We start from the raw sequence: 27,420 nt of genomic DNA, 5'->3' as shown, positions 1-27,420 counted from the left end.
CAGAAAACGGCGCACCGTTTTTAGTTAGCATGGATCGCTTTCAATCGCTTTGTAACATTGGTTTAGTAGTCTGCCAACCGTAACAACGCCTCTACGTTCGTCTGATCTGTTACACGAACATAATACGGGTACCGAGGGAAAACAGGAATGTGATTTTCGTTTCACAGAGAAACAGAAGGTGTAGCTCCTTGCGATCGACCGCAGAAAGCAAGAGCTCCCTCGATGAAGTGAATGCGAGTGTCATTCGCAAAGATCTGGGCATGGTGTGTCTCCAGGGAGGGTTATTCGTATAAGATGTCGCCAACGTCGGTACATTTGGCCGAAAAAAATTTACTAACGAATAGGTGAAAATGGAAGATGATGCGGACCTGAGGGAACAATTGTTTCACAATACCGTGCGAGAGAACATCGTGAGTATGATTTCGCTCCACGATCATTCCCCTCTTGTTTATCGACCACCGACCGATATACCCAGGGCTCTCGAAATGTCTTACTACGTCCCTGCGATCGCCACGTTCTTTACGATTAGCTTTAACGTTTCTGCTTTGAAGCAGAAATGCTTGGGCAATTCGTTTTCCGCCAGACAAATTCCACCTTAGCCGTCATCGAAATTTCACGGAAAATCCATTCGACGTTTCTAACCTTTAAACTTCTATATCGCACGCAATTCTAAATCTGAATAATTTCTCTGCTTAGTTACGAGTACACACTTCGGTAACTACAAACTTACAAGAATTATCGAAAAATGTAATATCAGTTTCGCTCTGGTTCGAGGAACCGTTATTTACGTTGGGAGTTTTCATACGATACGATGTTATTGTTCGTTGTCAATTCTTTGTGGATTAATTTCACGCGGTGCAACGTATAAAAAGATAAGGAAATCGTATTTCCTTGCAATGCAATAAACCGCGTAGATACGTGGACGTACAATACGGGCTGGAATGTGATCCGTTAATGTCTGTAATGAAATTCCTAGACTGCGATTCGCTAAGGATCTTTTTATCGTGTTTCTCGGGAATACCGGCGATCCGATGGTATTACTTATAGGAGCATGCGGCGACCCGTTGTCCCGCTGCACTCGCTGGGTGCAATAATAGAATGCGAGTGTTCGCACCCTAGATTCGTGTTTACGCCGTGAGTTTTATGCAAAAGGTTTAAGCTTGCCAGACGAAAAACGTCACGATAATGCGGTTTGACAGGCGTGGGTCGACCCGGGAAGCACCGCGTAGTTTACACTGTTTACCTGTTGGTAACGCTGTACACGCGAATCTGTTTAACCGATCGACTTAAACTTGAAACCCCTAATGATATTACATTCGCGCGCACGTTTCCGCGTGACGCAATAGTAAATATAATATGAAAAAGAGCCGGCCGCGTTACGTCAAACCAAACTAAACCCGCTATAAACGCATAGTTCCAGCCGCGGCATTTAGCCTTGACTTCGGCGTGGTTTTGTTTAATCGATTTTAACTGGATGATCGTCGACGTCCGACGTGGCGAACGGAGTCCTGAACGAAGAACCGGCGTTCGCGGGTAGGTATGCTTTCCCAATACTTTCACGCCGAAGAGTCGTTGACCACACGCGTTATTTCTGATCGTCGACCGGTTTTTCCTTCCACCGTCGTGCACCTCCTGTAAAAAGCGGTTTTCAGCACAGCAGGAGCTGCATCTCCACCGGCTGCCGCGAACGCATTCCAGATTAATTCGCGCGGCATTCGATACAGCGCACAGTGGCCACAGTGGGGAAATGCCAATCTAGTGGGTCAAAACTATTTCAGCATTATTTGAAGATTTAAAGTCGTAGTGAAGTAGTTCATTGGATTCCTTTTCATGTTAGCTAAAACACTATGTAATAAAAAGTACATTGAAAAAATTTAGGTGACCGTGATTTTTTATTACAACGAACTTGAAACAATGGATCTCATAATTTGTTAAAAATGCTCTTCAGCGATTCGTACTGTTTATGCTTCCAGCTTTCGATTGAGATAACAATGAACTGTGTACGAAACGATATGAGCCGTTTATTTTGAAAGTGGCCCAAGTCCGTTTAAGTTTAAATGGAGATATTAAATTTTTTTTAAAATAAAAGCTGAAACTTTGCAGAATACGGGAAAAATAGGGAGATTATGGTACGAACGTTTTTTAACCTTGAGAAAATTTATTAAACATGTAGAATTTCAAGAAACCGATTTTGCAATATCCTAAGGTCGTAGAAAAATTTTGAGACCAGATTTGAAATCAGCGTGAAGAAATCTACGGGAAATGAAGTACAGCATGTTCAAAAAAAATTTTTTCCGCGCGTGGTATTGGAAAAACCACAATTTTCTCGAAATCGTGCAAGTTTAACGAATTTTCTCAACGTTAAAAAGCGTTCTTACCATAATCTCCCTATTTTTCCCGTATTCTGCAAAGTTTCAGCTTTTATTTAAAAAAAAATTTCATTGCTCTACCTCATTTCTATCGCAAGTTCTTTGATTTTGTCTCCGATTTGGACGAAAGGTCCCACTGTGCGCCGCTTTCTGTTTATTTTTCGCTTCGGTGTTAGATAAATCCAGGGGTGCGCGCGGTGCATCCGTACCAATTTACATCGTAAGTACGTGCATTCGTACGCGAGACGCGTGTTGGGTAAACAAGCCGTGATAAGAACCAGCCTTAAACGGTCGTTCGGGTGGCTTCGATCGCTGCGACCGCCACGGAGAATGCCATTTAGGCCTGACAAGTTAGCTGGCTGCATTGGTCTTGATCTAGAAATGCTAAAAATACACTTGCTCGGTCAAAGACACGTGCGGTCTATTGTGAAACGTGTCGACAATCTTATCGTCTCTTCATTCGACGTGCTGCGTTTCGTTCCGATCGAACCACGACCGGATCAATCGTCCTCTCCGTAGACCCCTCGCGATTTTCGCGAGAAATAACGCGCATATTAAATCTTCCGTCGGATATAAATCGAACTAAATTTAATAACACGTGATCATAACAGGGCGTATATAGCATCGGGGAAATTGCATTGCCAGATTTTATTCGAACTGTATCGTTGACTAATTCGTTAATGTCACGGCCCGGCTTCTCTCTACATTGCGTAATTCGATTCATTCGATCTCGACGAGTGTTTTCATTGTTACAAACGAATATGTCCTCGGTTTGGTAATTCATCGATGACGTAGTTTTTTTTTCGTACAGCGTGCACTGTAGTTTTCGGTACAATCGGGGTCGAAAGTAGAGAAACGGTTAACGGTATGTAATTCCGCTAATGAGACTGTTATCGAGCGATAGATACACTAACGAGCATAGCTGATTCAACACACTTTAAATCAGAATAACTTTTGTATGAATGGACCGGACGACTTCAATTTCTCTGTAAGGCTAGAAGAATTAGTTTAGTAAATGACGTCTAAAAATATTTTGAAAAAATGCATTTGGTCGGAATTGCGAAAAAAAATAGTAAAAATTGATTTTTACTACTTCTTTAGCTGGGCCAATAACGAAAATTTAAAAGATGTGTTTGGTCAACTCGTGTGAACGATATACGCTCTGAAAATTTCATTGAAATTGGTTAATTGGTTTACGAGTTATAAACGATCAAAAGTGGTAATTTGTAGTGTACCATAAAGTGGCAAGTTTTGCCATGTTTGATTGTTCATAACTCGTAAACCAATTAACCAATCTCAATGAAATTTTCAGGGCGTATATAATTTATACCAGTTCACCAAACACATCTTTTAAATTTTTAAATGCATTTTTTCAAAATATTTTTTAGACGTCATTTACTAAACTAATTCCTCTAGCCTTACAGAGAAATTGAAGTCGTTTGGTCCATTCATAGAAAAGTTATTCTGATGTAAAGTGTGTTGAATCGTAGAGTACATAGAGAATCTGTTTCGAAGTTTTCGGGCTCACGAGTTGCTCCGACTGCTCTCATTGTCAGACCACCCCTGTACTAATCTCGTTCTCAGCTCTTAAATAAGCCCTGCCAACGGAGGCGCCAGCGCACAACAAAAGACTATTTAAAACTAAATATCCGATGACCGTTCGAATTATTTCAGTGTGTACTCTGTGCACTGTCTTCGCTCAAGATAGATCGTCCGAATGGACAGTCGAAAGACAAAGATTAGCATGGATTATAGATGGACCGCGCACGATTTGTATGCCAGACACGGTTTTCGTTCCCGAGGACAACGCACTTTGCCGTTAGCGGTTCTTGGTATCCCGGTTTTCAGCGACGTGGCAACGATAGTATTCCCATTAGCAAATAATCAGCGTATCGGGAACACGATAATGACAACGTGTTGCCTATTCCAAATCTCGGATGCGCCTCACGTAGCGAAAGATATTTAGTTTGTCAGATACACCCGTTCGATTAATTCCTAGATTAATCGTAATTTGGCTTTTGAATTGATCGATAACATATCGATATCTTCATCGACAATATTGTACAAATTTTAATTGTTTACCGGATTTCGAGCTTCGAAATAGACTTGTGATTTTCGAGTGTCGCTCGACGAAGAATAAGGTAGGAGCACCAATAGTTGATCAGTTATGAAAGATTCTCTACGTGAATAATATTTAGTAAATGTAAGTGTAACAAAGCTAACTTCTTTTAAATAAAATTCGATTGTAATATAATATGATATTGTTGGTTTTTTGGAAGCAAGGTAATTTTCTAACAGAAAAGGCAGATATATCTTTTGAACGATATTTGTACCGTGCTCTTTCTTCCAAAGCTAGGCTTTGACTTTGACTAGGCTTATGCTATAGTTTTCGGCGTAAAAAAATTCTTTTACCATATACTATAAAGATACCGCGAGGTATAATGTAACGGACCCGCAGATACGGGACCTGGAACGTATATGTATACAATAGTTCCCAGATCACTATTAATTTCTGTATCATACGTCATACATACGTACGAAGTATTCGTACACCTTTTAAGAACTAATAACTTTTTTGTAATTGTACCAAACGACCTGATTTTTTAGAATCAATTAGAAGCATTGGTTTACGAAATGATATGCAAAAAAGATTTTGCAAGAATTATAATTTACAAGGTTACATGCAAAAATAAAAGAGGCAGTTTTTAAAACTTTTTTCATCGAAATCGGTTGACGCAGGAAAAAGATGTACGATTCTGTGAATTTTAAGCAGGAACTGATCAAAAGTCGTGTAAAACTACGATTTTCACCATTTTTAACCGCTTGTAACTCGGGTGTACAGTTAATCGATTTCCATGAAATTTTTAGCACGTGTATAACTAACATAGATCTACAAAACATATATTTTAAATTTTCATTAAGGGCCCAAATAAAAGTTTTAAAAAATGCCTTCTTTATTTTTGCATGTAACCTTGTAAATTATAATTTTAGGAAAATCTTTTTTGCATATCATTTCGTAAACCAATGCTTCTAATTGCTCATAAAAAATCAGGTCGTTTGGTACAATGATAAAGAAGTTATTAGTTCTTAAAGGGTGCACGAACACTTTGTACACCCACTGTATATCGATAGATATGAAATAAGAAATAACTGATGAACTCGTTTTTCAAAATTTTGACTTACACAGACCTCTTTCATGATTATAAAGATGATTACGTTCAGAAGCATTATTTTTCACGTTTCCTTGAAAAAAATGGCCAACCACTGATACAAGGTCAATTACTGGTGCCTTCACCTCGTGTCTCGTACCGGTACGTTCACGTGACACGCTCGAGGGAAGCGAGGAGATGGAAAATTAATGTGAAGGAGCGTGATAACCGACGCTCGTTCACGGAAGCCTGTTGTAACCGAGGTCTCCTTCGCAATTAGTGTAATGGTGTCCCGTTCGGTGCTATGGGGACGATCGTTCAGCCTCGACATATTTTTAGGCTCATGTTACAACAACGATATCAGAAACATTGTCCCTTTAACCCCTTGCACTATGATTTATTCTATAATTTCAGCAGGATTTTCACTACGTTTTTTTAAAATATATATTCTTCAAGTGCTATACAGAATCAAATTTTATTCCAGCTTAACACTAAACGTACCGAGCACTAGAAGCGATTAAATTATTTTAAGTTATAAAAATGATAAAGCTCTATCTATTTACATCTTGTGCAATTTTTATTACAACATGTGTTTGGATATACACTACTGTGCAAAAAGAAAGAAGCACCCAGTGTATAATTATAAGATATAATGACAAAAACAAATATCTTTATGTAGACATTGTATCGTACAATGATTGATTTATTGCATAATACATTCTCAGAACTATTCAATTAAACAGCGGAACCCTTTCTCAAAACTTACTGTGTTCTTATCTTTATAGATACTGTATGTTTCAAACCAGCAACTGATACACATCAATTTCCAATGTTCATTTTTACATAGATAAAGTTATTATAGCAAAAGCAAATTTCCACCTTTGATAAAGGTTCAAAACGGAACCGAAACGTCAGGAAAGAAGTAAAATTTTTTGCAAAATTGCTATATTAGTAATTGATCGAAACGGTAGCGCCGTAAGCATCTCTATAAATTTGATAGTCAACATTTACGATCGATAATCGGAATTATTTTACTGTGTTCTTATTCGATTTTCTACGCTTTTCTATTAAACATGGCCGGGTGCTTCTTTCTTTTGCACAGCAGTGTACACATTTATAATTAATACATGTTTATTGGACGACTCCACGTTATAGTGCAAGGGATTAAAGTTTTGTTTCTGCGGTGCTCGAGCGATTCTCGATCGATCGGAGAGTTGAGCGTTAGACTTTTGTCACTGACTATCATAACAATATATCACTGTCGAAGAGGCTACATGTTATAATCCACTGTGCACCTGCAGCGCTACCACTTTTTTACGCAACTGACTTTACATTGTAATTTACGGTCCGATAAGGACACCTTGTGTTTGACTTGAGACTCTGTATACCGAAGAAATAAATATTTATTGTTTCGTCGAACGCACGATGTATTCATTTATTTACTTGACAAACGCAGGATTCAATTGAATATTGCACGCTTGTATATATTGGCAATTGTAACCGGGTGGATGGAAATTAAGTTGTGTAATCGTACGACGCTCTTCGAGCAGTACAAATAATTTTTTCATTCAACGCCACGCATGGCGGGTCGCCCGAGTTTACGTTTGCTCAAGCAAATCAAAAAACGACGCAGATCAACTCAGATTGCACGCTCGATGAGCACACTGGAAGAGCACACACACAAACAGATTACGCGTTTGCATACACGCGCGCGCGGACGTCATGTGTACGATTATTAAGCGCTCGTATGATTTACGAACACTTCTTACGTTTCTGTTTGGGGACAGACGCCATTTATATGACTAGATTGAACGTCTTAATAAATCAGAAAATTTTAATGTTGAACGGCAAGTTAACCAATCGATTTTTTTCCAGATATTTCTCCTTCTGTTCCTGGTCCTTTACGTCTCCAGTTACGCTTTGATCGCAAAATTTCGCCGAAGAGATCGCGAGGATTACTTCTCCGTGGACGAGGATGAAGCAACAGTTTACAGAATCAGTCTCTGGTTGTGCACCGTCGCTCTGGCGGTTTCCGTTGGGGCGACCTTACTGCTTCCGGTCTCCATCGCCAGCAACGAAGTTCTCATTTTATATCCGAACAGCTATTACGTCAAATGGCTAAATAGCTCTCTCATCCAAGGTACGGATAATTCCTCGCAGATTTTTCCTCGCAGAGCCGTCTTATTTGGTTCTCTAATTATCTTCGATGTTTCGTTACAGGTCTATGGAATCATGTGTTTCTTTTCTCAAATGTGTCCCTGTTCGTGTTCCTACCGTTTGCCTACTTGTTCACAGAATCGGAGGGATTTGTGGGCTACAGAAAGGTAAGGAAAATTCCTTCTCGACTTTCTGACTACATACTCGGTTTGTAGGGTTGCCGGAAATGTTTTATCCAAATGTAGAAGAAGTAGTGAAAACTGCAACTATATACAGTGACTCTCATTAATATTCGGACGCTCTAAAAAAAGTGATAACTTTTTTAAATTTTGGACTATACGATTAAAAATTTTTTGGGAAGCTAGAACAATTAGTTTATTACAGGATGCGAAAAGAAATTTTTTCGAAAATTGCAATTGGTCGGAATTGTAGAGAAAATATTAGAAGTTGCATTTTACAACTTTTTTATGCGGGCCTATATTGAAAATTTAAAAAATACGTTTCGTAGATCTGTGTCAATTAAATATATCCTGAAAATTTCGTCAAAATCGGTTGACGTTGCAATGAGCTACAAACGTTTAAAAATGGTAAAAATTGCAGATTTTTATCTATCTTTAAATGTCTATCGTTTTTTTCTGCATCAACCGATTTCAATAAAAACTTCACAATGCATATAATTGACACAGGTCTACAAAATGTATTAAAAAAATTTTTAGTATAGGCCCACATAAAGAAGTTGTAGAATGCAACTTTTAGTATTTTCTCTGCGATTCCGACCAATTGCAATTTTTGGAAAAATTTCTTTTCACATCCTGTAGTGAACTAATTGCTCTAGCTTCCCAAAAAAGTTCAAATCGTTTTGTCCAATATTGAAAAAGGTATCGGTATTTTGAGATCGTCCGAATATTAGTGAGAGTCACTGTATATACGAGATAGGCTCAAAATATAGGAGTTCAAGTAAAAGAACACAGCACATTTTAAACTTTCTTATTCGAACAAAGAGAGATTTTTGAGAATTATATGCTATTCAAATATGATATAGGAGATCAAGTTCAAATATAGAAGATCTGACAACCCTATCGGTTTCTATTCGATGTTTCTATCGCTATTAAAAACATTGTTTTTCGTTTCAGGGTGTAATGGCTAGAGTGTACGAAACAGTCACCGTTCTTTGTCTGCTGGGAACGCTGGTGTTAGGAATGACGTATGTTTTATCAGCACTTATAGATCATCAGAAGTCCAGTCTTCACACATTGCTCAGTAAGCGGATTAAAATTTCCCTCTATCTCTATGCAACCGCAAACATGTAATCGTGTTTTATGTTACAGACTTGTGGACATACTATTTGCCTTTCCTTTATTCCTGTGTCTCCTTTGTCGGCGTTGTCATGTTATTGCGTGAGTACAAACTTGTATTACGACTACGAGAGAACGAGAGTAAAGACGTATACTAAACACTGTTCGTTGTTACAGTGTGCACACCTGTGGGGTTTGTAAGATTGTTCGGAGTAGTTGGCTCGTTTCTCGTGAAGCCGCAGTTCCTAAAGAACTTGGACGAGGAGTTCTTTGCGTACAGATTAGAAGAGGAGTGTATTAGGAGACGGTTCGTCACCGATCTAATATATCCAAGGGAGTCTTTTCCAACAGACGACGCTCGCGCACTCACACACCACTAGAGTACACTCAGCCACCGCTAGACGACGTATACGTACGCGAGGATTGCAAGGGTCCGGGATTCCACTTCTGATTTCTCGATAATGCAAAGACGGGGTTTTTTAGCAGTCAAAATCGCTAGATAAAAGATCAATCTAGGGCGCTGTTTGCCTCAAAAGTCCTTCTTTTACGTTTCCGAGCAATGGTTTTGCAATATTTGGCTGCACGTTGCCCGTCAGATGGCGCTGCAGTCACGCCGGCGTACTAGCCTCTCCGATGGGCAACACATGCAGCTGAATATTGCAAAACCTTTGCTCGGAAACGTAAAAGAAGGACTTTTGAGGCAAACGGCGCCCTAAAGACTACTAAAACATCCTGTTTTTGCATTATCGAGAAATCAGAAGCGGAATCTCGGGCCTTTGCAATCCTCGCGTACGTATACGTGGCCTGTGGAGCGTCGCACTATGGGCCAAACCGACGAAATCTGTGTCAAAATCAAAGAACTTTCGATAGAAAAGAGATAGAGCGATGAAATTTTTTTTAAATGAAAGCTGAAACTTCGAAGAATATAGGATAATTATGGAGATTGTGGTACGAACGTTTTTTAACCTTGAAAAAATTCGTTAAACTTGCAGAATTTCAAGAAAATTATGGTTTTTCCAATACCACGCGCGGAGAACAATTTTTTTTAACACGCGACACATCATTTCCCGTAGATTTTTTTCACGCTCATTTTAAGTAAACGTTCAAATACTTCATTATGATTATTTTTAATGTTTTTTTTGTATATGAGAATACAATATTCCTTCAAACTAGTGGGCTATCAAATCATTTCATAAGTTGTGTTCACAAAAATCGATTTCTTGCAAAATTCTGAGGTCGTGGACAAATTTTGAAACAAGATTTGAAATCAGCGTGAAAAAATCTACGGAAAATGATGTGTCGCACGTTAGAAAAAAATTTGTTTCCGCGCGCGGTATTGGAAAGACCACAATTTTCTTGAAATTGTGCAAGTTTAACGAATTCTTTCAAGGTTAAAAAACGTTCGTACCACAATCTCCATAATTATCCCATATTCTGCGAAGTTTCAGCTTCCATTTGAAAAAAATTTCATCGCTCTATCTCATTTCTATCGAAAGTTCTTTGATTTTGACACAGATTTCGTCGGTTTGGCCCATAGTGCGTCGTCTGTTGGAAAAGACTACCTCAAAGAAATGATTGTTGCGTGGTGACATCGTCTTATACGTTTGTTGGGTCCGCAGGTTGGAGCATGCGAAAGCAACGGGCAAATCGTACGTTTCACCTGTACCGATGTCCATACCAGCGTGTGGTTCGGTTCTCGAAGAGGACGAACTTCTTAACGTGAACCCGAGCCTAATGTGTTTAAGGAATGGTGCTCTGCAACGCGGATTGTCCCAGCGATTAGACGATATTCAAAAACGGCGAAAAGTGTTAGACCAGCAAAGGCGAACCTGGTGGGTTCGGCGCACTTTGCTTTACCCTTTGGCTATGCTAGCCTTACTCATACTTTCCACTGCCACAGCCCTGTTAGCTGTTCAAAACACGTTAGAACTACTAATCGGTATAAAGGCGCTGCCTTTGAGTACTAGGGTTCGTATCGATCCCTCTAAAACATTTAAAGGGACGTGTGTGTTCGCTGTTGGACAGCCGCAGTCAATAAAGATGGATTCAATTCTTCTTCCAGCAATTTACTCTAGGTATTAGTTCATTGTCGAAGCTTGGCCCCATCGGAGCAACCGTAGAGGTGGCAGTGATATTGTACTTGGCAGCGACGAGCGCGATAGGCCTGTACACGCTTCCAGGAGTACGAAGAGTCCAACCACGATTTCATTCCACGCCTCTCACCCACCTTATCGCGAACTGTGCCCTACTTCTCGTGCTAAGTTCCGCGTTACCACTACTGTCACGGATATTAGGTACATAGTCCACGGATTAATTCTAAACGTCCTCCACGTTTTAATCTGTAGTTTATCTTTTAACTATCTGCACTGTCTGGTTTTCTAGGTATGACGAACTTCGACTTGCTTGGTGACTTCGGGCGCATCGAGTGGCTCGGTAATTTCAAACTAGTATTGTTTTATAATTTAATATTCGCCACGGCGGCGATCACTTGTCTCGCGACCAAGTTTACGGCGACGGTCCGCAACGAAATTTACGCGAGATTGAGGAGCAGTTTGATAGGAATTTTTAAAAGCGAAGGCAAAAAAGGCCCGGTGGGGATGTTTTCTCCAAAGGAAGACTAGACTGACTTATATATTGTAAATCAGAAGAAATACGTAGGAATTTAACATTATAAACGAGTAAGCGAAGACAGACACGATTGCGGTATGTACTTGCGCGATGCGAAAGAAAGATAAAATTCTATTTAAAGTTTTTAGGGTACACAGAATGAAGAGAGTGAGTTATGTGAATGGAAATGTTTAATTGGACTTTGATGAATATTTAACGAGAGCGAAAGAGAGAGAGAAAGAGGCCAATTAACGAATATCCCTCGTGACATTTTTTTCACGTTGTCATACATCTCTATGCGTGTGCGTGTGTGCAAATAGCTGTACCGATTATTTATTACACCGTCGCTATTTTAATAATTATTTATCGAAAACTATACATACTGATCTTTTTGTGAGTTAATCAACTATATTAATTCACAGCAATGACAACGCAGTATTGTGATAATAAAGACACAGAATATGTGTGTGCACGTGTCGAGCGACTACGCGAATTATGATTGTAGAATATAATACATGTATGGACACACACACGTATGTATGAGTAAATGGATGCATTCGCGTATGCATATGCATATACATATACATACATACATATCTAACGGATACTCTATTGTAGATGACACGCAGAACATGTTACGATACGTATTCCACAAGATACAAGGTCCAAATTTATTTTCGTGTGACTCTTGAATTACTTTTTCTCTTGTGCAACGCTTCTACATTTTGTATAGAAAATTTTTATACTACGCTTGTTGTTTCTGGTGAGAAGAAAACGGTTTGAGTTTCCTCCTGAAAGTCTGTTTATTCGTACTAGACCGTTAGCAAGTCAATTTATGAAAATACATAGTTTGCTTTCTTTTTATAAACACACCCTTGCCGGCAATTAAGAAATATCGTTGCCTGCAAAGCGAGCCTAATTTACAACTTGAATCGAACGAAGTTGTAAAGAAAATATACATAAAACATTCGTCAAGCGTTGACCGTACTCTGTTATAGTAGTGTTCTTTTAGTCATTTTGTTGAAATGCATTTTATTGATCTTTCTTTGTTAAACCCTTCACGATCGTTATATCACAGGAATTTTGTTACGAGCTTCGAATACCTACAGATGCATTCGTCGTATTTCCTAAGAAAGTAAATGAACGATGCGCATTTTCAGGTGCATATAGACTGCATAATGATAACATGCAGAAAATTCGAATGTTATCGTTTCGACTGAATCGTGATTTGTTAATTTATTACCGAATGCTAGACTCTTGAATTAAGTGAATTATTTATTTACTTCGCTCTGTGCGTCTCGACTCTCGATCATGTTTAAAGTCTACGTCATAGAGAGTTCGTTACATTTATTTAACATGTAAACGAATAATATTTTACAAGAATATTATGTGATATATATATACGTATATATATCTCGTCAAGAAGACAATACAACGTTGTTGAACTTTTGCACACGCAATGATGTACTCACCAATGAACTATTAACAAATTTAATTAGAGAGAGATACCTCAGGATAGAAATTATTGCTTAATATTTGTTACTACAAGCCACGTTGTGGATCTATTTGTAATAAATCGAAATTCTCATCCCGAGAATTCGCTGTACACTGATACTTAAAAGAATAAAAGATACTTTAACTTCACCTTTTTTTTTTTGCACCGAACGTGGAATTCTAATAGATATCGGTATATCATAGAGTATAGACTCTAAGTCCATACACATATTGAAATGTTATCGATGAACGAAGAATAAATGAATTATAAATCGCATTAGTAGCAGATTTATTGATCGGTATAAATATTATACATAATCAATTGTCGTCGAGATTTTGGAAACCGTATTTTTTCATGTGATAAAGTAGAACACCTGTTGCTACACCCTTGCGTATAATTTTATAATGTTTCGGAACTGACAAATCAACTATAGTGGACCCTCTTCTTAAATGATCACTGGCCTTGGAGAATGCGTGTATGTCATAAAATATTCCATCTAACTCAGGCCATAATTTTTTGAATTCTTTCGGATGCAAACAGCTCGGTTCACTGCTAACATTTGCACTCGTGAGTGCCAATGGTCCAACTATGTGACTGACGCAGTTCAGAAATTTATTATGCGGTACTCTTATGCCTACGGTATCAACCCCTGGATTCAGATCAGGATTTAAATCTGGTTGTCGTTTTACAACGATCGTGTACGGACCAGGCAATAACGATGACAATAGACTTGGATCCAGATGATCTATAACACCCCAGTATTTTAAATACTTAATGCTGCTGACAGTAATGCATAAAGGTTTATTCTCGTCTCTTCCTTTAATTTTATACAGTCTTTTGATAGCATCGGTTTGCAAAGCGGAACAAGCTACACCGTATACCGTATCTGTGGCGAGCGCCACGACTTTGCCTTGCTGAAGAAGCTCGGCAGCTATGGATATACTTCTTTTTCCTTTGCATATCCAATGCTTGGAATCCAAGTAATTCAACTCCTCCACAGCACCTTCTGCGGTGGCTGCTATCGGACCTAATTGCTCCATGGCTGAAATCAGCCTTTTTCCAGTATACGCAGGATGCAATTGTGTCTTTATAACAGATTAAAATATTTTTTGTGCTCAGCAGTTCTCACGATCAGAAAAATACGCGTGTAAAATGTTTGATTTAGGTTTGTACTTTTGTACAGTCTGCCCTGCAAGAGCGTAGGGAAGATTAGGATAATGTAAACAACTACAGATGTCTTTAATACGGTTTAAAGGTCGTTGCCCACTAGACCGCACCACACCTGCACTGCATCAGCGTTTTCACTGGCGCTCAGCACTAGCGCGGCTGTTCGCCGCGCCGTAACCCGTCGAACGACCTAACCCAGGCCGTTATAGTGGCGAGCGCCACTAAAAACGCTGGTGTGGTCTAGTGGGCGACGACCTTTATATGGCTGAATATTTGTCAGTTTCAATCAAACTGAGGACCAATGCAAATTACGTCTCATAAACGTAAAACTAGGACTTTTTAGGGCGATCGCAGCCTAGATTGATCTTTTATCTAGCGCTTTTGACTACTGAAAAACCCCATCTTTGCATTATCGAGAAATAAGGTAAAGCGCATCCCGCACCCTTGCAATCCTAGAAACGAGTCTACCCCCTTAATGTTTGATGTATAGATTCGATTCATAAAGTTTTTTACAAACATATGAATATTTAAATAAAGAAATATCGTCGACACTCTCTTGTGGGACAGACTGTAATTGTTTAGCTAAAATCGTCGTACCTTTAATCGCGCCAGTTGTGACCACATTGGGGATTGCAACATTTGTAAAATGTTGTCATGGGCTCGTCCGCAGACCGCGTTTGTATCTGCATAAAATACGCCCGCAAGTTAGCACACTTCGGACACCTTTCCTCTGTTGAATCCACGTTCTCCCAAGCTGCACTTCCGCCTAAAACGTCGTCCACTTCCTTCAGCTTTGGATACGTACGTGTACTGACCCTCCTTGCAATGTTAAAAATATAAGGACACGTGTTGCAGGCGAAACGCAATCCAGCCAGAGCTTCTTCTACCCGTAGCACATTGCCGCAAGTCGGACAAAACATTAACATGTTAGTGACATCGGTATAATCGAATCACTAACAGAACGGACGGTTAAATGTCATCTTCTAACACCAACAATAAGGAGAATTCATTATTTATTCAGCATCGGCTAATGTAATCCATATCTTTGGTTATGTTTTTTTATAGATACACGTGATTCAGATGCGTACGCGTAGTATGTATGTTGATCTGTTGATATACATATGATTTACAGGGCTGCCACACTTTAGAAGAAAAATGAACATCTTCATGAGAAATGAATCTTGATTCGAAAAAATCCCATTTTACCCAAGTTTAGCATTATATAAGGATGATCTTGCAACTTGCAATAATAAATATATATATAATGTTGTAATATATATTCAATTTTCGAAAAGGAAAATCCTATAATATAGAGATTTTTCAGATTTCTTAAAATATTCATGCGTACGTGTCCTAATACGGTCACGTCACGCGAATTTCACTTGAGAATTTCTCGTAGCGAACAGTTCGCGTTAGTTTGTGTATGGTATTCGTAATAAGTTTCATGAAATTTTGTTGTTTTTAAATGAAAAATGGTCGCACACCGTATCAAACATTGCTTTGGATGAAGTAAAGTACTAACTTGGAAGACGAGAATAAAATGTCATGAACTTTATGTACCGCCGAGGTGGATAAATTTAGGTGAGACACAGTGGAGAGAGGTTACGGCGATAAAGATAACCTGCGTATCGTAACGTTTCTTAAAACGATACTTTGATAAATAAGTACACTTTACTACTAGGTCAAGTTCCGCTGGTATTTTTCTCGTACGCGTGATCATTCGATGTAACGTTCTAGGTGTTTGTCGGATTTCGAAATAAAGGCTGTAAAAGGAACTTAGAAATTAAGAGTGCATCTGTGCACAGATGCAACAGTTATTCGTCTTGTGAACCAGTCGCATTATATCCTGATCAAAAATGTTTCAGAGGTGAGTAATTCATGAAAAAACTGGTAATGCGGTATAACGTAGATGGAAAATTCATTTTAGGAGTAGAATTCTTTGTTTCGGTGCTTTGAGACTCCAAAAGACCAGCATACAATCGAGATGCGAGAGTATGCTATCGAAAGCGGAAACAAGGCAGAGGAAGAACCAATTGTTCGACGAAGAAAAGAAAAGGCAAAAGTCGTCTGTGGGAAGAATTGAGAAAATAGATGTGAAATATCAAAGTGCGGTGGAAGAGATCACTTTTGTAATGAACAAGATGCTATCAACGCCGGCAGACTGCGCCAAACATATTAATGGGGGTGTTGTCAAAATATCTGCTCTTGCCTTGGTGGATGGATCAGTTTGGGACATGCACAGACCTCTAGTTTCGGATTGTAAGCTGGAACTGTTGAATCTGCAGAGTCCGAAGGTGAACGCTGTGAACTTGGCATTTTGGCGAACGTGTTCGTTCCTTTTGGGCGCTGTCGTGGATACTTCGTTCAAGGAGGACGTCAAGCTCCACTTGCACAGTTTCCCAGTGCCGAATGTGAAGGCAGGAAGCTTTGTGTACGACGTATACCTCGAGTTGCCTGATTGGAAGCCCACTGTCGAAGAAATGCGGGCCATGTCGGCACAGTTTGTAAAACTGACCAATCAACAGATCCCCATCGAGAGGCTAGAAACCACCGAAGAGGTCGCTCAAAAGATATTTCAGGACAACCCTATCAAATCGCAGCAGATCCCAGACATAGCTAAAGCGAACGAGGAGAAAGTGGTGCTGTATAGAGTCGGGGAACACATAGACATCAGCAAGGGGCCGATGGTAGGGAATACCGATTTGATAGGTCGCTGTACGATCACCGCTGTGCACAAATTACCGCAGAACGACAGCGTATACAGATTCCAGGGGATAGCTCTACCCAAAGGAATTCTCCTGAACCATTATGCCTACGGTATATTAGAGAAACGTGCTCGAAAACTGAACGATACGACTTGGCTGAACCATACGATAGAGGACACTGCGGGATCGCCTATGAAAATGTCTGCTTCGAATTAATTTTGATACTTTAAGGGCATAGCGTAAATAAAATTCTATAATCGGCACTCTTTATTCTGGTTACTCTATATACGTGTACAGGATGTTCCGCCCATCGCGTGGTCATCTTAAATAGATATTCTTAGAGATTCTTATTTTCCAGAACGTTCTGATCGGGCCTGACATCTTGTACACGCGTACATACATGTATCCACTTTTCTACGAACGACCGCTATTAAATCTGTGTGTTTGTCTCTGTATAGGTGTATAACTAATAGGATAAAAATAAATATGGAAGAGGTACGGGAGTCCGTATAATTTCTGTTAGGGATTATTGCGGCCATATCGGGGACTGCGCAATTCCCAGACGCAGGTGGCTGGCAATCTGTTGGCTGCCGACGCGGGACACGTCACTGTCATCGTCAGGAAGAGTTGCTGGTGTTTGTATCTTCTGGTCTCGTAGGCCTCCAGCTCGTCCGATCCGAGATTCGCTCGGGCGGCGAGCGGAGCCAGCTCGGGGCTGCATTTCAGTTCGACATCGATCACCAGGTCGAAAGTCGGCTTCGAGGGCCTTGCCACCTGCTGTTCGGTGTTGAGGGCGGCGTTCGATGAACTCGCGTTGCTCGTGAACTTGCTTTCGTACGCGTATTTGTTCATGTTGCCGTAGTAGAAGAACTTGCCGCCGTATTCTCCGTAGCCCGAGTATGTGGACGCGGGCGGTGGTTTCAGCGGGAACGGCAAAGGTATCTAGAGTAGAGAGCGAAACGATGGAAACGGAAAAGTGGCGTTTCGATCGGTTGAGAATAACCGCTGATGTATCACCTGTAGATTCAACTCGCTCTTGTAATGCCAGCTATCGAGCAGGTGATCGTTCACGCTGCCCACCAAACGGCGCAGTCTCAGGTACATGAAACGCTGCTCGTCCCTCCACGAGTTCTCCTCCGAGTTCTTCGCGACAGCCAGGCACGTGAACCAGGCGCGTTTCATCACGTACCTGAGTTTCATGCTGACCACGCAGCTTCCGGATCGTTTTTTCGTCATCTTCGAGGACAATGTTTGCCTGCCCTCCAAGAGACAATCGAGAACGTCCACGATTTTGCAGCCGGATACTAGCACGGATCTAACGATTTGTTATTCTCTGTTATGTAAGATGATCTCTCGTTTCATGCAAGACCATCCCCCGTCATTTATCAGGCTCGGCTTTCTGTCGAGATAGAACGAGAGGATACCGAAAGGATTCACCTGTTCACCCTGCGCTCCGAGACCTTCTCGAAGAAGTTCATGAACCGTTTGCAGATGTTGACAAGGTCCGCAACAGAGGCGTACGCGTCGCGGGACCACTCGATACACGTGTGATGCTTAACCACTTGGGTCAGCAGATCGTTCAGATAGTCCAGCAAGCTGCCCGCATAGAAACAAAGCCTGGAGAACTTGTGATCTTCCGTAGGCGGATGCGTGTACCTCCAGGTCACGGCTCTGAGCAGCTTATATTGCTCTCTGATCAACTCCAAAATGTCCAGGGCTTTCATGCAGGCCAGCACCTCTACGTTCACCTTGGTCCGCCATAATGTTTGCTTCACGCGATTCGTCAGGACCTCTATCCTCGCGCCGGTTGCGAGAAACGCGGCGTTCAACGCTGCCGCCGCCACTGTCAAACAATGTCTGAAAAAATGGTAAAGGGAAAACTTTCGTCTCTTTTCTCCGTATGTAACGAAACTTTGCGGAGATCACTGCCTCTGCCTATGCCTGTCGCAGAGGCGATTGTAGCCTAGATAAGGAAACCACCTGGAAACCAAGCGCACCGACGTGGCCACCTCGTGGAACGGAAGCAGTCGAAGTATCATCTCCAAGACTTCCGGCGGAAGCGTGTCCAACGCGTATCCTCGGTAGCTCGGCGCCGGAGCTTCCTGCGAACATCCTGAATCTTCCTGCGACTCCTTGGGCTCTTCGTATTTCGTCGCCGACAGCTTCTGCCGCTTGCGCGCGTTCATTTAAAAATGTGAAACAGTCAAAAAGAGACTCGTTCACGTCTCGAAGATCCTCGTCTTCGCGATGTAGCGGCCTTGTCTCTCTCTCGCTAAAACGCTGTTCCCCTTTTATTCATGCTCGGTAAAATGTTGCTCTCGCTAAAAAAAAATGGAATTTAATAAAACTACAAATGACCGACAGAGAGACAGCGAAACAAAGTAAGCAACGTGTGGTTGCACGGTCGAATAGCTCTTCTCGATCTCTCGTTTCGGAATTTTCCATTCCATGCGCGTTGTACGCACACATTTACACGTGTGAGTCGATTCAATACGAACATCGCTAGTTACCATTGAAAATAACAGGTATCTTTCGGTCGATTTATTGGAATTATATTTACAGATCGGAGGGCGATTGGAATCAAGATTGTCTTTGGTCTGTCTGTCTGTGTGTGTGCGAGTGAGTGTGCTGCTCGTTCGGGTGCAGAGTTACAGACGAAACGAATATACAAGCCCAGGGAGCATAGGAGTAGAAAGTAATCGTGTGACGGAACCGAATGCGTTATTGTTAGTACCGATAATAATCTCTGTGTCGAGGCTAGTCACGACCGATACAGTAGAATCGTACTACACGGAGCTAGGAAAAGGTTACCGGAAAGAATGCCAGCCCAGTAGATTGCTAACTCCGCGTAGTACGTTGTTATCTTGGACTCTCGGTATACGGTGTTTCCCCTGTAACGTAACGCGACCTGGACGCTCAGCGAGGCATTCAAGTGTCCGCTTTCGCTTGTGCGAATGTCCGAATCGAATGTCGCGGCGCGAACGAAGGAAGAACGAAACGGAACGACCGTGTCTAACAGCTGGCTTCGGCTCGCAGCGACGGTCGGGTGCTTTCCCCGAGAACGGTAATAGACGTAAGAAACTTGTTTGTTTGGTCCATGCGAGGCGCCTGATTCGATTGTCATAAAAATCGGTGTCTCGCGCCGCAGCTTCGGGAAAGAGGGGAAATTATGATCGCGCTTGTGGCCATGAAACTTAAACGGAGAAGTTGACCGGCATCAGGAGGGTGAACTTGGTCTGATCGACGGGCAGCTCCTCGGAGGCGCAGGGGCTGATGCTGTCCAGCAGACTTTGTATCGCGTTCTGATTGGACGGGTGCTTCCTCTTGGTATGCTCCCGCCTGTGCTTCAGCTCCTTGAACGTTTTCCCGCACTGCTCGCAGACGTACGGCCTCGCGGCCTCGTGCGACCGGACGTGTCCCTCGTAGTGGCTCTTCCGGACGAACTTCTTCCCGCATTGATTGCAGTCGAATTGGAACCGACCTTCGTGCGCCGCGACGTGCGAGCTCAGGGTCCACTTGGTTTTGAAGGTCTTCGAGCAGTAGTCGCAGCGGATCTTCGAACCGTTCGGCTTGTCCGATTGGAGAGGACGCCGAGGGTTCTTGTGCAGGAGCAACATCTCCTCCAGCAGAAAGTCGTCCTCCTTCTCGCCCTGCTCCGACTCCGCCTTGGCCAGCACCGATTGCACGTCCAACAGGTGTGCCGTGTGCCGCTTCATGTGCTCCTGAAGCTCCACCTCGTCCTTCGAGCACACCCCGCACAGGGCGCATACGTTCTTGTCTGTGGACTGGCGAGCAGAGCGAATTCGGGATTAGGAAACGGTCACAAGGGAATATGCACATACAGTGACTCTCACTAATATTCGGACGCTCTAAAAAAAGATGATAACTTTTTTAAATATTGTACTATACGATTTGAACTTTCTTCGGAAGCTAGAGCAATTAGTTTACTACAGGATGTGAGAATAAATTTTTTCAGAAATTGCATTTGGTCGGAATTGTAGAGGAAATACTAAAAGTTGCATTTTACAACTTTTTTATGCGTGCCTATATTGAAATTTAAAAAAATACGTTTTGTAGATCTGTGTCAATTAAATGCACTGTGAAAGTTTCATAGAAATCGGTTGATGCGGGGAAGAACGACGGGCATTGAAAGATGTTAGAATCCTTCGAATTACTGCAGTTGGAGGCGGAAATCGTGAAAACTGCAATTTTTACCATCTTTAAACGTTTGCAGATCATTACAACGTCGACCGATTTTCATGAAATTGTCAGAATATGTTTAAATGATACAGATCTACGAAAAGTGCTTTCTAAATTTTCCATATAAGCCCACATAAAAAAGTTAGAAAACACAACTTTTAGTATTTCCTCTGCAATTCCGACAACTTGCAGTTTTTTTCAAAAAATTTTGTCACGTTGTGCAGCAAACCAATTATTCTAACTTCTCCAAAAATTTCAAGTCGTACATTCCAATATTGAAAAAGTTATGGTCTTTTTAAGAGTGTCCGCATACATATTAGTGGGAGTCACTGCATATGCCCCGTGCGTAGGCAACCGGGCAGCCCGCCGCGCGTCCTCCTTGCTGATTCGCGAGCTCCGGTTGTCTACGTAAAGGGTAGAGAGCGCATAGGCGTAGACGGTGCAGCGGTGTGTACATATATACCTTCTCGTGGGAGCTCATGTGAGCCCTCAGCTTGATCTCGCTGGTGTACTTCTTCTTGCACTGCGGGCAGCTGTAAGATTTGTTCTCCCGATGGCTGGAGTCGTCGGGCCACGCTGTTGCCTGTCTGTAAGCTATACTCTCCGACTCTCCGATCCGCAGTTTGCTGGCCGGATTCTCATGATTGGACAACTTCTCCTTCCTCATCTCGTGGCGGAGTATGTGACGCTTGAGGTCGTGGGCCCTGGAAAACGCGCGGCCGTATCTCGTGCAGCCCGGATAAGGACAACCCTTGGTCTTGTCGTTCCTCGGACGGGCCAATGGTTTCGCGCGATCCTCCCTCGTGCAGTCTTTGCACGGCTTCTCGATCTTCTGGCTGCTGACAGTTGCCAGTTGAGCCGACAGCGGGATCACGATCGAGATCGTCTCGTTCGTGCCCGGATTCACGATCGGGCCCACGTGGATCGCCGGCGGCGTCGCCAGGGAGAGCCCATTCTCGCTGCCCCTGCTCATCGCTGCTCTATCCGCCAACTGTGAAACGAATAACTTTATCATATACGGTTAACACAGGACTGCGGATCTCTGTACAATGAACGCCACAAATCTCTAACTTTATCGTATTTCAGAAATTCTTTTCGACTGTCAAGCGGACAATTTGGGAAAAACTATATAATTAATCGTGTTGCAGGCTCAAGGGTGAAACGAGTAGCAGAGAAGGAAACGGAACGAGGAATCCGCAGAAACGCGAGGCGAAGCACGTTGCGTGTCCACGCTTGCACGGTGTATACTATCCCGAGGACCGACGGAAGCACGCGTCGCGGCCTGGATATTTATAAAATGTGTACGCGGCGCGTGGCGATAAACTGTCCGAATCGCGTCGAGCTTCGCGAGCAACAGCGTCAGCCATCTTGAACGGGAGGTGAGGATATAGTTTGGAAAACAAGAGCACGAAATCGAAGAGAAACCCGCCTCGGAGTGAGCGTGGAGTTTGGAATCGAACGAGGAGAGCTCCTTACGTCGAACGAGCTCGCGTGCTGCTGCTGCTTCGATCGCCCTCGCCCCTTGCTCGCGTCCGCAGCGTCGCGACGCTGTGCACCGTGCACTGTGCGATGAGTCACCCTTCCCGGAGAGGATCGACCCCCGGAATCATCGGTTCGGCTGGTCCATACGCCAAACGAATGCTCTCTCCGCTTGTTTCTTGCTAGTTCTCCGCGGATTCTTCGCTCGGTCAGGGTCAATGTCGCGATCAGGGGTCGCTCCTCGATAAACGTCAACTTTCTCGAACTATCCGGCCAGTCCCGAGGACTCTGCTCGGGGCCGCCTCGGCCAGAGACGTTCTCTATTTTCTCGCCGATCGGAACGTGTCCCTGGCCGTGTCCTGATGCCGCCACCGAGGACGTCCGCGACGTTTCTCCTCCTCTATCGCTGCCGCCACTCCTCCCTCGCTTTCTCCTTCTCCGTGTCGTTGTCCGATTCTGTTTCTGTTTCTTGACGCGTCGGCAAACGTCGACAACGACGCGTCTCTAGCTCGTGCAGTCGCGTTCCAATGCTCGACGAGACACCGAGATCGAGACGAGATCAGACGAGACCAGTGTCCTCGCTTTGCCTCCTCTCGCTGGCCCGCAACGTTTTCGTTCGCTCACTTTCCTCGCCGCGATGAAAGTGTGCTACTGATCAGGAACGCGCACTCTCCCCGAGCTCGCACAGCCACCAGGCCACGGTAGACGCGCGCGGCACGCTCGTTTCACGGGCATATCGCTTCGACACGGCTCGCGCATGTCAACATCGGCCGACCAGAATCTACATGGTGTCCCCTTTCAACCTCTCTAGATCGTCCGCGAACGTTGGCCAAAATGCCGCACTAGGCGAATGGCTCCGAGGGATGGCGAAGAGTCTAACGCCGATGGGTTAGGTTGGACTCATTCCCTGAAAAATGTATGCATGGACGGAATCAAATCGATCGGATGGACGATCGTTAACAAAATGCTTGCAATTGATACACAGCTCTGTGTTCTGTTATAATTAATATTTCTAGGTTTGAAGCAAATCGCTCTACACGCGGACGTTTCCTCTTTTGTGATCTACAATGGAGAAACAACAAAAAGAGGAGTCTAATGTCGGTGGGTTAGTCTCTTTTCCTGAAAAAAATGTGCTCGACTCGTAATTAGAAATTATTGTTTCAGGATTGCGTTCGAGCGTCTTCAGAACTTCGCGGCTAGGTCTGAAGCCGCTCGCAGTTGGGAACTATTGATTGCAGAGCTGCGTTGGAACGTTTTCGAAATTTGCCGCTCGAGCTCGAACCCACCTGCGGCTCGACCCCATTGATTCAAGTGTACTGCGTACGTATTCTGGTTCATCCAACGTTTGTTTTGGGCGAGAAGGAAACGAACTCTTTTTTCTTTGTAGATTGCAACGATTAGAGAAGCATTCGCGGGAAATGACGGAGAGAAGATAGAGGGTCGGCGATAAGAGACGGAGAAGCGGTCGGTTGATTACGATGGAAATGTATGCGTGCGTGCGGCCCCCGCTCTGTAATCGAACAACCCTCCATTACCTGACATAAGGACGCGTGCACACACATAATGCATGCCGCAAATGCACCGGCACTCGTTACTCGAGAACCGTATTAAGTAGAAAGGAAGGTTTCCTTGTCCACGAGTCAATTGCGAAATTCGCGACGATACTGGAAACTTCTGGACGATTTCGAGCCGTCCTCGGAACGAAATTTCGAAAATTTTTGACAAGATTAGCTCCGCGTTGGAATGGGTTAATGACGAATGGCGCACCCACCCGGTTTCCCTCGAGATTGCCGTGCCTAATCAGCTAATGGCGCGCACGAAAATAATTACCATGGAAAAGAACGATCCGAGCGGGAGAACGAAACTTTTCATTACATATTTACCTCGGTAATATACGATTTAATCGCAAACGCCTACTAAACACCGGACACGTGCGTCGGCGACAACAGCTGCACGATACCGTCGCGTCCTATTGTCCTAATGTAATTAGCGGCTGCTAATAAACGCGAGCGTGATGGACAAGCCACGCGGTGATTCCGAGTATTCGCGCCTTTCTCCTCGTTGTCGGACTAAATTTCGCACGATATTCTTTGGAGATCGGAATCTGCGAAACTTTTATGTGAACAAACCAACTCCAATTAAGTCGGACGCCCCGGACACAGTTTCAGATTGACCGGTGCAACCATTATTAGCGGAGCTTGTCGTGCAGAGTTCCGCGATCTTTGTCCCTGATGAACAAGTTTGTTTGCCGTGACTTCGCCTCGGCGTACAGTGTTCCAAAACACCGTGGCGCCGATCGCGAACCTAGCTGGACAATATTATTCTACCCTCCTCAAAAGAATTCAGGTATCACTTGTGCGAACCCGAAAAATTGCTCCCACTTTACGCGATCATAACTCTGTCAAAAATTGCCGTATCGATATCGTTGAACAATGGTTTCAAAGCCTGACACCTCTAGTTTCAGATGCTCTGTTTCAAATTGTTGCTATGTTGGCTTTTTACAAAGTTATAGCGAGATGAAGCTAACATTGACGGTTAACAAAAATTTTGTGCAACTTTGGAACATCACACGGGGAGCAACAAATTTTCTTGATAAATCGCGTTAATATCATTTGGAAGGGCTGTCTTTCCTGTGTAAATTGTGTGGTTTTTTAATATTGTGCGATTTTTTTTATTCGAGTTATTCAACATTGAAGTAAATATGGGCGTTTTAACTTTAACTGGCTCCAGAAAGCGAAAAAATTATCGTAGAATCTTGCGCAAAAAAGCAATAGAAAGAGCGTTTCTTTCTCTTCAAGGCACTCCTTTTGTTTTTTCAATTTCATTAACATTTCGATATACCAGGTGTTTCTGAAAATATGCTTAAAAGATGCACAATTTCCATTTTTCCGTTAACTCGCTATATCTCGGCGAGAAATGATCGTAATACCATGATCCGCACGTCAGATTGAAGCAGAGACTCTGCCGATTCGATTGAGTACCCCACGAACTCGCTGCGACAATTTTTTACCTATGGCAGCTGTGTTTGAAGTTAGTGGTTCGCAGAAATCAGCGCTCTTCTGCGAAAATATGATTTTCGATTTTTGTCCAGCTAGATTCGCAATCGGCACCACTGTGCGGCGCACCGAAGCGCTGAAAGCAGTCAAGCGTCGGCGAAGAATCCTCATGGATCGTCGTTTCACCGTTTCTTATTATAATTCTCTCCACCGGCGAGCGAAGTGTAACGAAGCGGCTGTAACATGTGTAAAACCCGATACGAATCATTGAATTCCACGGAGGCACGCGCGAGCGTGGCACCAGACCGCGAATTTCCTTCTCCGCTTCATCCCCGACAAAATTCGATTCGTTGCCGTCGCGTCGCGTTGGTTTCACCGGTGCTGAAAAACGAGTTTTCTATCAAATTGCCGCGGCTGAAATGGGTCGAGGAAACGAGAACACTATTTTTAAAAGACACACCTACCTGTGAGAAATCTATTTCAACGTTCGGCGCTTCGATCCGAATTTTTACGGCGGTGCTCTCGGAGCCGAAAAAATTGTCCCGTTCCCTTCTCATCGATCCAAATTTTCTTATCACGAGTATTCTTTTTCCAGCCGCGGACTCTCCAAAATAAAAGGATTCCGGAATTAACCCGGTTGCTCGAAGATTTCTTGCGCGGCCAGCACTCGCTCGTAACTCCTACATATAGAAGACTCGATGTAGATCTTTTGTCGTTTTTCCAACGCGAGGGAAAGCGTGCCGCGCGCGCGCGCTCGCGCGTGTGTGCGCGATTTTCCTCGAATTCCTTGTCGTCGAATTCCGCTCCGAATTTCCAGTCCGGTTATTATTGCTCGCGCGGCCGTCGTCCAACCATTTCACGTAGCCTCGCTCTCGTAATTGCCCGAAACGCGATCTTTTTTCTCCCCCCCGGTGTGTAACATGACCGTGAAAGTCCGCTGGCACGGTATACCCTTGCGTCGAAAGTCGTCGTTTTGCTTTTCTAAAACGATACCTCGCGGAATTCCTCTGGAAAAGAACTGTGGGACAAAAACGTCCGAACTGGGAGAGAGAGAGTGGACAGTACGGAGCCAATAAAGAAATTTTTAGCCAATCGACCACGTACTTACTTTACTTGAGTCTATAGCCCGGTCAAAATGGCGGATGTTCACCGATCGGGACACCACCGGTACTCAGTCTTCAGATCAGTCTGCAAGTCTCTATGGTGTCGCAGACAATTTTTACTTTGCTTTACTTTAATCTGCGCGAATCTGTGATCAATTCGTTTTGCACTGTGATCACAAACCTTTATCGAATGTAATGGTACCAGAAATAGCACCGGATATTACTCGATAGTATAACAAAATCGTCGATAAAGTGTTATACTCGTAAGAAAACTTACTAACTATACTGAGAAACTTATGTAATGTAAGAAGCTACAGAATCTTCCTTAAAACACGTGGAAATGTACAATAAACGGTGTACAACTTAACTACGACTTTTCCGGACATTTCGGTCAAATACAACACTATGCGCCGCACAGTGGGACCTTTCGTCCAAATCGGAGACAAAATCCAAGAACTTTTGATAGAAATGAGGTAGAGCGATGAATTTTTTTTTAAATTGAAGCTGAAACTTGACAGAATATGGGAAAAATAGGGAGATTATGGTACGAACGTTTTATGAGACCAGATTTGAAATCAGCGTGAAAAAATCTACAGGAAATGATGTGTAGCATGTTAAAAAAAAATTTTTCCGCGCGTGGTATTGAAAAAACCGCACTTTTCTTGAAATTGTGAAAGTTTAACGAATTTTCTCAAGGT

At 42.9% G+C, this 27,420-nt stretch overlaps 6 protein-coding genes across 8 annotated transcripts; 2 read left to right on the top strand and 4 right to left on the bottom strand.

The window, feature by feature from the left end:
* Nucleotides 1–42: 42 nt before the first annotated feature.
* Nucleotides 43–13,221, top strand: Lili (LMBR1-like protein lilipod). Its single transcript, XM_076437954.1, has 9 exons — nt 43–410; nt 7,394–7,658; nt 7,739–7,842; nt 8,809–8,935; nt 9,004–9,072; nt 9,148–9,277; nt 10,590–10,938; nt 11,033–11,264; nt 11,353–13,221. Exons 1-9 carry the CDS (start codon nt 351–353, stop codon nt 11,589–11,591), a joined length of 1,575 nt encoding a protein of 524 aa, XP_076294069.1. The 5' UTR covers nt 43–350; the 3' UTR covers nt 11,592–13,221.
* On the bottom strand, nt 12,742–14,112 carry Tcs1 (Threonyl-carbamoyl synthesis 1). The gene has a single exon (XM_076437974.1). It carries the CDS (start codon nt 14,110–14,112, stop codon nt 13,390–13,392), a length of 723 nt encoding a protein of 240 aa, XP_076294089.1. The 3' UTR covers nt 12,742–13,389.
* On the bottom strand, nt 14,021–15,339 carry Polr3k (RNA polymerase III subunit K). 2 transcript variants are annotated; one of them, XM_076437979.1, is made up of 2 exons: nt 14,837–15,331; nt 14,021–14,157 (listed from the first exon to the last, which is right to left on the bottom strand). In XM_076437979.1, the coding sequence occupies exon 1, from the start codon at nt 15,163–15,165 to the stop codon at nt 14,839–14,841; it is 327 nt and encodes a 108-aa protein (XP_076294094.1). In that variant the 5' UTR covers nt 15,166–15,331; the 3' UTR covers nt 14,021–14,157; nt 14,837–14,838. The 2 variants fall into 2 exon arrangements, with proteins under 2 accessions (XP_076294094.1, XP_076294095.1); XM_076437980.1 differs by having other exon boundaries at nt 14,123–14,261; nt 14,837–15,339.
* A 280-nt stretch (nt 15,340–15,619) lies between these two features.
* Mrpl39 (mitochondrial ribosomal protein L39) lies at nt 15,620–17,212 on the top strand. Its single transcript, XM_076437964.1, has 3 exons — nt 15,620–15,820; nt 15,977–16,106; nt 16,167–17,212. The coding sequence occupies exons 2-3, from the start codon at nt 16,096–16,098 to the stop codon at nt 17,158–17,160; spliced, it is 1,005 nt and encodes a 334-aa protein (XP_076294079.1). The 5' UTR covers nt 15,620–15,820; nt 15,977–16,095; the 3' UTR covers nt 17,161–17,212.
* Nucleotides 17,213–17,246: 34 nt separating this feature from the next.
* Nucleotides 17,247–19,313, bottom strand: LOC143215668 (uncharacterized). The gene is given in 3 exon segments (XM_076437981.1): nt 17,247–18,259; nt 18,382–18,801; nt 18,925–19,313. Coding segments are annotated over 3 exon segments (1,422 nt in total). The 5' UTR covers nt 19,131–19,313; the 3' UTR covers nt 17,247–17,463.
* A 157-nt stretch (nt 19,314–19,470) lies between these two features.
* Nucleotides 19,471–27,206, bottom strand: LOC143215653 (uncharacterized). 2 transcript variants are annotated; one of them, XM_076437961.1, is made up of 3 exons: nt 22,574–27,206; nt 21,608–22,135; nt 19,471–20,729 (listed from the first exon to the last, which is right to left on the bottom strand). In XM_076437961.1, exons 2-3 carry the CDS (start codon nt 22,115–22,117, stop codon nt 20,139–20,141), a joined length of 1,101 nt encoding a protein of 366 aa, XP_076294076.1. In that variant the 5' UTR covers nt 22,118–22,135; nt 22,574–27,206; the 3' UTR covers nt 19,471–20,138. The 2 variants fall into 2 exon arrangements, with proteins under 2 accessions (XP_076294076.1, XP_076294075.1); XM_076437960.1 differs by having other exon boundaries at nt 22,621–27,200.
* Between the last annotated feature and the right edge of the window lie 214 nt (nt 27,207–27,420).

This window comes from Lasioglossum baleicum, chromosome 14 (assembly GCF_051020765.1).
Source record: "Lasioglossum baleicum chromosome 14, iyLasBale1, whole genome shotgun sequence".
In the NCBI taxonomy this organism is placed as follows: Eukaryota; Metazoa; Arthropoda; class Insecta; order Hymenoptera; family Halictidae; genus Lasioglossum; species Lasioglossum baleicum.
This window is presented reverse-complemented; position numbering and strand designations above follow the sequence as displayed.